The sequence below is a fragment of the Beta vulgaris genome, chromosome 4 (assembly GCF_026745355.1).
Source record: "Beta vulgaris subsp. vulgaris cultivar EL10 chromosome 4, EL10.2, whole genome shotgun sequence".
In the NCBI taxonomy this organism is placed as follows: Eukaryota; Viridiplantae; Streptophyta; class Magnoliopsida; order Caryophyllales; family Amaranthaceae; genus Beta; species Beta vulgaris.
Genome location: NC_079205.1, coordinates 52,298,442 through 52,311,277, shown reverse-complemented (window position 1 = coordinate 52,311,277; position 12,836 = coordinate 52,298,442). Strand labels below are relative to the sequence as shown.

The window sequence follows — 12,836 nt, the reverse complement described above, 5'->3', positions numbered from 1 at the left end:
ATCCTTTAGTCATCAACCACAAGTGTCTAGTGTCTACATCTGCATGACTGCACCAACTGTATACTGTAAGATAAACCATCATTCTAAAATTGTTGGGGTGCATGATTGCATTGCTAAAAAAAATTAATGTTTGAACTAAATCTATATTGATCTACATTCTACATATAAAATGGTGAAAGGCCTATGAGTCCATTTGTGAATAAACTAGCTATATTGTTGTCTCATGAGTCCAGTGGAGACATTTATAATTGCAGTCTCGCACATTTTCTATCTCATGTTTTACTAGCTAAAATTTAGTTAAATGCGAAAATATACATCATACCATAATCAACTATTTGTGGAACTTTAGCTAACCACTATTGACTATAACAAACTAGCATTTTTTGCACGCGATGTGTGCTTGGATTTTTTTTCAAAACAGAAACTCGATTTTTTTCGACGTATGTAAAAGTCAAAATTTGAACATTAGACATACAAAGTATAATTGTTTTTATTTACAAAATTTAATTGGTTTAGTCTCTGTCACTTAAGTCTCTCACCAGTCTTTTTTTTTTACTTTTCAAGGTCAAAATTCTATGAACAAAATAGAAATTTTATTGAATTTATTCTTGATTTCTAATATTATAATTTTTAGTTGATTTTTGAAATTGTACACTACTTCATATATTGTGAAGAAAGTGACACTTGGATTTCAAGTCAAATTTTTGTGAGTATGTACTGACGTTGTAGTGTATTGGTTGTAGTTTGCAAGTTAATCTTTTGGTTTTTGTAAAGTATCATCGTTTGAGTGATTTGTATAATGTAAATTATGCAATTCTATGATTTTAGTTGACTTGTGAGTGATTGTTATAATTTTATTTCCAGTATTTTTATTTGAATCTCCCTTTGGTTTGTAAGTGGATTTGTAATTTAGAAAGGAAAAGGGATAAAATAGTCTCTTCATTCGGGGACACCATAGCTCCCCTTCCCTTATATAATAGAGATATGTTGTACTTTAATTCTTGAATGATATTTTACATAAACCTTTTTACCTTGATAATTAATCGCTATAATATAATAGAAAGAGATAGGTCCAAATATATGTAAAAGTTTTATTATATATAGGAAACACTATGAAAAAGTAAATAATTTTTTTTCCTCTCTAACTTCTAAATTAAATTTCACTACAAATACACCTCAGTGTTTTTTCGTTGTCTAACTTCTAAATTTTGTTTGCACACATTGATATTTAAAAATTTCCATCATTTCAAATTTTGTCCTTTTCTAAATTTTAACATTGTGAGCTGCAATTATATTTGAAATGAAATTTTGATTTTTTCATACACAATTTGATATTGGAATTTTTTTTTAGAAAAACAAAAATCGTTACTTTTTGCAAATTAATTTAGTTTTTTTTCTGAAAATGGATTTTTGCAAAAAATTGTTCGCAAAAAGTTTGATATTGTTTTGTTTTTCGAAATCTATTTCTGAACATGGATTTTTTGCAAAAGTTTTAGGCAAAAATTTATATATTGGCATTTTTTTAAGAAAAAACTAAATTTGTTTTATATGAAAATGAATTAAATTTAAGTCTGATTGTATAAAAGCCCTTTTGAACTCATTGTTGTCATCTCCATTTTTTTTAACTACATACAGTCAACTAATTCCTATTGTTTATTTCAACTAATGTGAAATAATTTTGAAGGTTAAAAGAATTATGTACCTTTTTGGAAGTTCGCAAATTATGCCGATGGATGAATGTGTGATATCACCGTCAAAATCTTATGTTTTTCTCAAATTTGTGTTTATAGGTAACTTTTGTGAGTAATTGTGAATGGTTCTTGAGAACAATGATTTGTAATTAATTTTTGTAGTAAATGTTTTTGTATGTATTGACGTTCTAGATTATTAGTTTTACTTTGTATGTTAATTCTAAGTTTTAATAAAGTTTCTTGATTATTTGAATGATTTGCAACATGATTTTCTTAATTGTATGAGTGATTTGTAAAGTTTCTTCTTTTAAGTTATTTGTGAGTGATTTGTGAGTGAGTGTTGTAACTTAATTTTCGGTAGTTTTTTTGATCTCCGATTTTAATTTTGAGATTCCTTTTGTAATTTAGAAAAGGAAGGGGGGCAAATTAGTCAGTTCAAAAGAGGACACCATAGCTCCCCCTTCCCTTATATAATAGAGATATATTTGTCTAAAAGTCCAAACTAAAACTTACATGTAAAACTTTATACTCCCTCTCGCCTCCGCCTATAATTTATTGTCTTGTTAGATTTGAGCACGCTTATTAAGAGTAAATAGTAGAGGAATGTAAGTTCTTTGAATAGATAGAGCAAAAGTAAATGTTAGTTAATGCCTTGAATCCTGTCAAAAGTCGTCTCGCCCGACCGAGCTGGGTCCCTCGCTTCAACAGTTCATGAAAGCAAGACGCTCGATCAGATCGGGCGCCCTTAGCGAATTACGACCGAGCGGACCGCGGCCGACACATCAGTTGGCTTGAAGAAAATGACCGCCCAATCGGGCGACGAGGAATTTTGACGCGGGATGCGCGATTTCTTTTAGGTTTGTATGCAGAGTATATTTTTGAGTTTTGTTAGGGTTCTTATGTTATAAAAGGACCCCTTAGTTAAGGTATAAAATGAAAATTAAGATTTATTGAATTTCACATCTGCAAAAATGAATAATATCTACAAAAATGTATCACTAAAGCATTAGAAAGTTGAAATTCGTGTATTGAGTTGGATCCAATATCTAACCTGCTAATTTTTGTTTGATGCATTGGTCGAAGATTACTAATGAACTGTTCAAAAGTCAAAACATTGCAAAAACAAAATTCGAGATGTCTTCTGGAAGAAATTTGTCAATTACTGATACTGTTAGTTAATAAGTTAAAAGTTGATATTCAACAACTATTAGTCAAGATTACAACCTATCAAAAAATTAGTATTGTAAACCTATCGAACTTTGTAGAAATTCGTATTCAACGAAAATAATATGTTTTACTATTTCTTATAACCCAAATTATTAGAACAAACGGTTTAATTTTAACATAAAATTAAACAAACCCAAGCCTACATTCTCCTAACAAGCAGAGTCCATCTTACTCTAATCGAGCACTATTCATAAGTATCTTGCACCAATATACTCCTTCCTTTTTTTCCCTTTAAATCATAAACTATAGCAGACAATTTTAAAAATAACCCGTCAATCTTATCAAATGAATTAAACTAAGAGTACGTATTGTGTCGGACTCGTCCGACCATAATCTTTGGTCGGACGACTTTCAGGTGGTTCGAATTTTTTTTCAGTTAGTCTTAATTTTTTTTCAGGTAGTTTTCATTTTTTTTCAGGTAGCCTTCATTTTTTTTCAGTTAGTCCATTATTTCTTTCAGTTGGCCCATTATTTCTTTCAGTTGGTCCATTTTTTATTTCAGTTGGTCCATTATTTGTTTCAGTTGGTATACATATTACGAAACAAAGTCCAACTGAAACAAAATAAAGTCCAACTGAAACAAAACAAAGTCCAACTGAAAGAAAACAAAGTCCATTATTTTCAGGTGGTTCCAATTTTTTTCAGTTAGTCTTAATTTTTTTCAGGTAATCTTAATTTTTTTTTCAGGTAGTCTTAATTTTTTTTCCAGGTAGTCTTAATTTTCTTTCAGTTGGTCCATTTTTTGTTTCAGTTGGTCCATTATTTGTTTCAGTTGGTATACATATTACGAAACAAAGTCCAACTGAAAGAAAACAAAGTCCAACTGAAAGAAAACAAAGTCCAACTGAAAAGAAAACAAAGTCCAATTGAAAGAAAACAAAGTCCAACTGAAACAAAACAAAGTCCAACTGAAAAACAAAACACTAACCTCTGCTTTCTCTCACTTTCTCGTTCTTCTTCATTCCTCTTAGCTGATTTTTTTCTCCTTTGTTAGATCAATAAAGATTGGAGACTGAGATTAAGAATTTCATGAAAAATAAGATTTATGAAAGAACTTAAGAATTTCATGAAAATCTTCCAAGTCTTATCTTCATTAAGAATTTCATGAAGATGATGAGCCGAATATACTCATCACAGGGAAGAACAAGTTTCTCTTGGCAATCAAACCCATACTCATCTGCAACATTCTCTAACAACTGTTGACAAATCGCGCTTCGTAAGAAGTATGTAGGCAAAATATACCTTGTCATTTTGTTTCCTACATACACCACAAAGTGTCCCTTTGGTGCCTTTAAATTGGTGACCTAAAAAGTGAAGCAGAGAGAAGATGTATTGGGCTCAGCCCGTCTGACAGTAAACAATATGTCAGACGGTCTGACCCAATACTTTCACTTAAACTAATCACTAAATGAATTAATTAATCACTATATGGATTAAATAATGTGATTAACAAACGAATTACGTTAGTCATTATTCGAAAAGATGATTAATTCTCTTCTTATTATCGAGCTTGGACCGTTGCTTAATTCTCTTCTTATTATCGAGCTTGGACCAACTGCTAGATCTAATAGCTCGGTTGGTTTTCATTGGATTTTTTTTGGGCAAAACCTTAATTAGGGGGTCAAATCAATTTCATACATTCATCAGATATTAAAAAAAAAAATATTCACCAAAAATCTAACAATAGGTAGTAATATTAAAAAAAAATTATCCCCTCAAAAAAAATATATTAGTATAATATTTTCTCCAACAGAAATTTTCTTTTGAACAACAAAAGCTAGTGTCCCTCAATCCTCCTTTTTGAATTTACAGTACACCGAGCCACCTCACTCACCAATTTGAAACGGTTACTTTTTCAATTAAATCCCTTCTTTCCTCTAAACAAAGAAGATTAATGTCTCCTTCACAAAACCAAAAGAAAAAATGCAACAAATCGCTCAACACATCCCCTCAATCTCCATTAAACCTTTTTCACCTCCTCTAATTTTACTTACCCACAAATTTACATCCAAAACCCACCTCAAAAACACCAAAATTTCTGCAAAATGGGGCAAAAAACGATCTGGGTCTCAAAGATCTCGCAAATTCATCCTCAATTCAATCGCATACGTTGCTTCAAGTCTCAAGATTCTACCTGAACCGTTCGATTCACTAATGAGAGAATTCTTGGTTGTGGGTGGTGGCAATGGCGGCAAAATTGGGTTCAGAAATGGTTTTGGAGGTGGTGGTGGTGATGGTCAAGGAAGAAGTCGTAGGAGAGAGAATTTAGGGTTTTGGGTGGTTTTGTTGATTTCTTCAAGTTTGGCTTTATGGGTTGTTTTGGAGAAAGAAAAAGAGAGTGAATTAGGTTTCTGGGTTTTGTTGGTTTGTGTTTCTGCATTTGCTGTTTACTGCTTGCTGAAAGGGTGGAGGAGAGAGATTAAAGATTGGGTTTTTGGTTTTTCTTGTGGTGCTGTGTTAATGGGTTTGGTAATGAAGAACAATGAGAGTTTTGTGAGATTGGTTGATCATTTTAAGGCGAATTTTTCACACTTTTTGTTCATTTCAAAGAAAAAGAGAAGAGGTAGAAGATGGATATAAGTATATCTGGAATTTAGTTTCTTATGTAGTTACTGTTTGTTATTTGGATTTGCAATTTTGGCTTGTGTAAATCCAGGAAATTGTAATTGAGCTATGTTGAGAAGAAATGTTATGTTGATCATTCTTTGCGGTTGAAATTGATTCTTCATTGTTTTTGGTAATCCCAAATTTACTTCGCTACTGTATGATTTCGCAATGGATAATGTAGTGTTCATTTAAGTTATGTGAATAGCTCCATGTAACGACTAGACAGAATTGGGCCGGCCTTTTGAATGAGAAAGCACACACGAGGCACAAACTTCTGTGATAAAAAGACAAGGCAAAATCACGATTTTTATGCCTGTGGACGCCCGAACCTATAGGCCAACCTGCTGTGCCTAGCCAAGCCTTCGGCAGTCGGCACGAGCATTACTCGCTATCTTTAGGCCTCAATGCTCCTTAATTCACTAGTACAGAACCAGCAAAGCAAATATGCTGGCTGGAAAACAATTAACTGGGAGTATATTTTTGCAGAAAGTCTTGATGTAAAACCTCGAGCTTTTCCAGGAAAAAAGATTATACCTTGAGTGCTAGAAGAAGCTGCTTCTAGAGTTATTCTTCCTCCCTCCATGGAGAAATTGATTGTAGGAGTTTACCTGCATTGTACAGGGTTTCAGAATGCAAAGCTAAGTAGACAAAATCACATTATCTTCAGAGCACGCAATTAATGCAAAATTGAAACTAACAATTAACTGCGGAAACAATGAAACAAGTATTCTTTTACACTCCTAGATTAACTTAAACAGATGCTGACAGTTGAGTACATAGATTACAACAGGTTAAGCCAGCTTCAGAAGTACCAGCTAACATCCAGAGTTGATGCTTGCAATTATGCTACGACTCTTTCGTCAATTCGAAGTTCCTTCCTTGTGCTATTGAACACGATGTGTCCTTTTGTTGCGCTTATAAGACTTCAATGCAAACTTCTGGTCTGGCAGTGAAGAAACTCTGTGCAGAAGGGCTGATTTTTTTTCTGTTTTCATCAATTTTTAAAAAAATCAAGAGGAAGCCATGCGCATCTTAATCTTCTAGATAAGGTTTGACAGTTCAATAATGTACATACAATTTTACAAACACATCAAGTTGAGGGTATCTTTTTTTTCACTATGCCCTCAAAAACACCATCGATTCCAAAATGGCCGGCAAGATCTTGCGAATCAACAGGTCCTGGCAGCCGAAATGAGATGGAAAAGTGACCTGGAGGGCATAAATTCTGAGATTGCATCTCGAATTTCAAGGAATTCTTGTAAACAGTCTTCTCTCCAGTTGTAGTAACACCCTTAATCAATATATGCCCATTTGGAGCCACATCACATGTGAAGTCGTCTGCAATTACAGGACAGCGACAATTTAGGATGCATGAGTAAAACAATTAACCAGGGCAAGGGAGTGAAGGTCATCACAATGAACATTAATTTGTTATGATACTGACCAAGTCCAAACTAATTTAAAGCCAAAAGTAGTGTGGAGGATAAATTTCAAATTGTCAATCTATCCCCTGAATTTAGAAGTCACAGAATGACATCATCAAACTGTACACCCTGACTACAAATTGCTCTATTTATTTCTATCCTACTTTTTTCGGCTGTATACTTTCAGTCTACCATCTTCTGCTCTTCCCTTCACAAAACTTTTAGCCATATGAATCTCATGGCCCTGTCATTAACCCTTCTACCTTGATGTTGGAAAAAAAAATGATTGAGCACAAAAAAAAAGGGGAGTAAGATAGAGATAGCAAAGGCAAAAAGTTTGATCTTTAGCTGACCATTTGAGTGAAAAATTGGCAAGAATAAGTCAGCATGGCTCCACATGCTCATGAAAATAAGATTGTTCTAATAACATCTTCATATGTTCGAGCTGTGCGATACTGTTTTTGCCAAGTTGCACTTAATTAAAGACTTCTAAATCGAAGACAAATCAATATGTCAAAACAACAAAACATTGTAACCAAAGGCAAAATGAGACCTGAATCAAGAGAGGAGGTTATACATTCAAGTCCAACAGCAAACATAGGACACGTAAATCAGCTTGAGTTTGCATAATCATGGAATGATAGTACACCTAAGTAGTCATCATAGAAGAAGATTACATATTGTTCTTTAGAAGCTTAAAAAAGGTGCTATACTTTGAGTGAAAAAGTAATATCATGAAAAGTGATTTTTTTAGATCAATTTATGGACACTACCGAAATGTATAACATAGATTAAGTTTTTGTTTGGTTGGTGCACGAAGTGACACTTCATTGACGATTGCATTTCCAAAAAGTTGCATCTCCTAAGAAGGGCCAAATTTATTTATTTAATATTGGCAAGAAATTGAATTAGATTACCAAAATAGAAAACAGATATGTACAGTAAAGCGCACACACCAACAACAAAATACATCACAGGACCAGACCCTAAATTGGCATCAATATTCTGGAAGTCCCCGCCTTCTAGGCTTCTAGGAAGGGTGTGACTAAGAACTCTTTATTTTCTTAGGGAAATGCTACAAAAGACTTGTTCATGCTTTCATCTGCCCTACAAGCAACTCTAAAGGTAATCTGCCTACTATTTTCCTGCACACTAAGCACCTGGTCTCTGAAGATCTTGCTATTATTCCTATGCTTCATACAGTCAAATGCTTCACAAAGCAAACTCCCATACACTCTGCACTTAGCAATCTTCTTCTTACAAGCAGAAGTGCCAAAATTGCACTTGCTAGAGGAGTTAGGTAACTGACCTTCTCAGTTTTGTGGAATGTAGAACTTTCTAATAAGTGCAATTCTTAAATATTTGGTAACTATTTAACTCCTAATATGAGTATAATATTTACCAGGTGTACAACTTCATACTTTTTCTTCATCATCAAAACAGCCATAAGACAGAGAAGTACCTAAACGCAACCCGATCGTTTGTCACCACTCATCTCAACAATGGGAAGAGATGGTAATATCACACAAAGCAATTTACAGAAAGGCAACACCATGTGATGAAACCTTTAGTAAAAGTAATATGAAAAATCCATTTTGAATACCAAAGGTCAAGCAACATTGCATCAGCTATAATTTGGATATTCCATTTTGGATACTCAAGGTTCGTGCACAAGTTTCCTTTTGGGTAACTGTAAGATTCTAAACACCACTATTAAATCAATAAAATGGACAATATTATTCATACAGCTCATTATGTCGTATTCTTTCACTCTATTGATTGGCCAATGTCCATATTGAAAGACTAAATGTTAGCAATCCTATTGTAAGAGTTGGATAAAGGTTTAATATATTTGAGCCATTTCAGCAAGGCTATTTATTTCCTTCATAATATTAGGAATCCACCTGTGTCAATTAGGCATCAATGTTTGAGAGGTAACGCCTGCATATGGATGGAGGTATCTAAAGATAAATTACTTATGCATCTCAGGTACTCAGCCCAGGTACTAAAAATAACAAACTTTCCAAAGCATACTATCACAAGGAAGCTTCAGAAGTTCTAACAAAAACCGGGAATGAAAGCTAAGCTAATACACAGATACAGAAATTAAGCTAGTAGATGACTAATCGTCTATTAAAGGCAAAAATAAGCATGAATAAAATACTAACAATACGTAGCCTAAATCACAACTATACACATTATATCACTAGCAGCAAAGAGCCAGAATAAATATAATTATTTGGATCTGACAAACATGACTGAAATTCAAATTTTCAGTTGAGAGCTACAAGGAATATCAAGAATGACAAAAACAAAGTAGTAAAAATCTTGCAATCTTAGATAAAGAGGCAGCATAGTTCACCTCTTGCAACACCTGGAAGAGACACTCGAAAGAGGTAAGTATCTTTACTTTCACTAATATCCATCTTTCCCAAAACTGGCCCAATTGTTCCCACAGCTGCACTGCCGCTCAAACCGATTCCGCTCCTTGTAACCGATAAGATATTGCCCCACTCCTCCTCAGTAGGTTGAGAGGGCAAATATATCAAAGCTGGCTTAGCAGCTTCCACAGGCTCCGTGTCTCCTTGAGGTCGAAATGCAATATCATTACCACGTGATGAGATAGGATCAATGTAGGGCATGCTGTTGAGAGGAGTTACATTCAATGCTTGCTGCTGAGAAGGCCTATATCAACAAATTAAAGAAACAGATAAATCACCAAAAAGAAAGAAAATAAAATAGGGAGTTTGAAGCATATAAATGATACCAAGCATATATTTAAACACGCTTATTGACATTTTAATGTCTAATTTTGTCTTCAAAGAGTATAAATACCAAGACAACCAGATAGCTTAAACTAAATCAACTTACCAAGACAGCAAATGCTTAAAATTAAACTAAATCGGTCTCTAGCTATCAACTGATAATGAAGAATTTCTCAAGTAATGAATGATTGCGAGCTACAACATAGTAATGTCCATTTATCATAGGTCTCTAACCAAACAAAAATTAATCTTTACAATCATAATTGTTACTGGAGGACAAGAACTCCATATAGCAATAGTCAATAGAAGCTTTAGATGGTATATCACGATTCCATGGTTGCTACACTTGGTTCTCCAAGCAAATACTGAACTCGATCAATCAATTTGACTCATACAGCATCATCAAAGTCAGGGTTAAGATTGTATTTTGAATTATGGTTTACCTTAAAAAGGTTCAACATTTCCGTGACGGTCATTAGATGAAATGACATGACTTTCTTTAACATCCCAACAGTAAGTCAAATGACTATTTAGCGCAACATTTTGCATGCAATGAGAATGACTGCTTTTGTTCCAAGTAAACCACGCTACAACCGACATCTAACATTTCTTTAAAGATTTCATGAGCATCCTCTTCAATATAAGGACATATCTTCTACAATTAAAGACACAAAATACTTAAAGCTTCTTTCATGTACTTTTATGGGATTGTTAGGAACTTAATGCTTATCAAATAAAACACAGGATGAGGTAAAGAAGTGCATAAATCACAGCTCCTTCAGACATATACTTCCTCCGTTTCTTAATAGATGCATCATATTGACTTTTCACACTATTTGAATATCAATTTGACCATTTATAATTACTAATTTATAAAGATAAATGCCACTACCTTAATTGTTGTTAGGTTAATTTCAATGTATATATTTTCAAAACATTATTCTTTGTTATAATTTTTAATAACATATAATAAATGATATTGATGGTCAAAGTTGTGCATCGGTAAGTATGCCCAGTCAATATGATGCATCTATTAAGAAACCGAGGAAGTAATTCATATATCAACAATTATGGTTACTAAATTCAAACGTTAAATTTACTTAGATCATCTTTCTCTAACTAACCAAGCTCAAGCCTCCACCAAAAAACCACACCATATAAACAACACAAATAGATAACACATAAAAATGAGTATCTAAACACATTAATAACCCTAACAATTCAAAAAAAAAAAAAAGATTCAGTTTCACTGTAATCTCTTCATTAACTATCTGCTAAAGCTTTTAATCAATGCAATCTACAAAAGCAAACCACAAACAAAACACTTTAAATTCAAGTAAAAAGTACAAAACAACGATTAAAATAAAATTAAACAAAACTTCAATAAAGAGAGAAAAAATTACATTGATTTATGAGCTTACACATGCGAATAAATTAACATTATAGTAATTCATAAGAGAAAAACAAATGTATATGAAATATTGAAATGAAAATAAGAATAGTTGAAGTTGGGAGTACCTACCTGATGGGAAGAGAAGCCATGGGAGTAGGAAGTGGAGAGAGAAAATGAGAGAGATTGAAGTGGGGGAAGTTAGAGAGAAGAACACTTGAATGTTGAAAGAGTTGAGGAGTTTGAAAATGAGATGGTAAAATCTCTGCCCTTTATTTGAAGGACAACATTTTTTACCCTGAAACAGGGTCAAAAGATTTTGGTGAGATTATTAAGGGTGTTTAATAACTGAATATACTCAATCAAATACTCCACATAAACAAATATTTACCTGAGAATTGAGATGAGGGATATAATATTAGTTTCTCTATGGGTTTGGAATGAACAAAACCCATAATTAGTGTTTGTTTAACTTATTTCTAAATTTTAAACCCATACCTCAAACCTATAAGGTATGGGGTTTAGAAACCCATGGGGGGAGGTGGGTATGGCTCATACCTTATCTCTAGGTATCAAATAAAAGAAGATTTTTCATTCCTAAATGAAACCAAACACAAGGTATTAAGTATCAAGTTCCAAACCTATACCACCTTGATTTCATTCCTGATTCCAAACTCATATCATTATATGAACCAAACGCCCCCTAAGGATTGGGTGACCAAGTTAAATTGATTAAGTATAAGAGCATATATAATAGTTGGGTTGATCTTTAACCAGTGCTTGTTTGGTTAACATTGTTTAATATAGAAAGTTAGAATTTTTAGGAATTGAATTTTTTTTATTAATGTTGTTTGGTTGACTAATTCATGGAAAGTAGAAATTTCTAGGAAGTTTCACTTCCCTCAAAATAGAGGAAATTACTTACATATGGGGACCTGGGTAAGTGAAAATTCCCATGGAAATTTTCATTTCTCGTGAATTACCAAACAACATTTAGCAAATCTTAGGAAATACAATTACATGGGAAAATAAACTTCCAAAGAATTTATACTTCCGACATTCAACCAAACAGGTACTTAAGTTTTTATCATTCTCTCTAGAGGTGTGCATGGGCCAGGCCAACACGCGGGCCGGCCCGACCCGACACGATTTGGGCCCAGCCGGGCACGAGCCTGCTTGAATCTCGGCCCGGTCCATTGTCCGCTACGTGGGCCGCGGGCCTGTCAAGGTCAAGAAAATTTATTTCACACCCGCACCGACACGAGCCCACGTATGGGCCGAACGCTCATTTCCTTTCTTTTTTAGCCTAAAACTATCAAAAATACAAAAAAAAAAACAACATAAAACACGGGCCAGGCCAGCGGGCCCGTAGGACTGGGCCGGGCCGTGGACAAAATCTGAAATTTTATTGCCCGACCCTCGTTATTTTGAGTTTGAACTTGATCACATTCGTTTAGATCTTGGTAATTTTGATAAGTATCACGCTCATATTCAACAATCATATTGCGCAGGATGATACATGCCATGATTATTTTCCACAATATGCTCTTATCCCACGCGAGAGCGAGATTTCGAATGATTGCAAACCTAGCTTGCAATACTCCGAATGCGCGCTCTACATCTTTTCTATCAGCTTCTTGATGTTGTGTGAACAATCTTTGTTTGGGGGGTTTGGGGGAGCTTTATTGCGGGGATGAATGATGACCACCTCGGGTATATGTCATCAATAAGA

The 12,836-nt window shown here is 34.0% G+C and overlaps 2 protein-coding genes across 3 annotated transcripts; one reads left to right on the top strand and one right to left on the bottom strand.

The window, feature by feature from the left end:
* Positions 1-4,670: 4,670 nt before the first annotated feature.
* On the top strand, positions 4,671-5,635 carry LOC104890860 (hypothetical protein). Its single transcript, XM_010676474.4, has one exon. It carries the CDS (start codon positions 4,842-4,844, stop codon positions 5,496-5,498), a length of 657 nt encoding a protein of 218 aa, XP_010674776.1. The 5' UTR covers positions 4,671-4,841; the 3' UTR covers positions 5,499-5,635.
* A 566-nt stretch (positions 5,636-6,201) lies between these two features.
* LOC104890861 (hypothetical protein) lies at positions 6,202-11,407 on the bottom strand. Of its 2 annotated transcripts, XM_010676476.3 has the most exons (4): positions 11,237-11,407; positions 9,312-9,634; positions 6,601-6,863; positions 6,202-6,510 (listed from the first exon to the last, which is right to left on the bottom strand). In XM_010676476.3, the coding sequence occupies exons 1-3, from the start codon at positions 11,254-11,256 to the stop codon at positions 6,616-6,618; spliced, it is 591 nt and encodes a 196-aa protein (XP_010674778.1). In that variant the 5' UTR covers positions 11,257-11,407; the 3' UTR covers positions 6,202-6,510; positions 6,601-6,615. The 2 variants fall into 2 exon arrangements, with proteins under 2 accessions (XP_010674778.1, XP_010674777.1); XM_010676475.3 differs by having other exon boundaries at positions 6,202-6,863; positions 11,237-11,406.
* Positions 11,408-12,836: the final 1,429 nt, after the last annotated feature.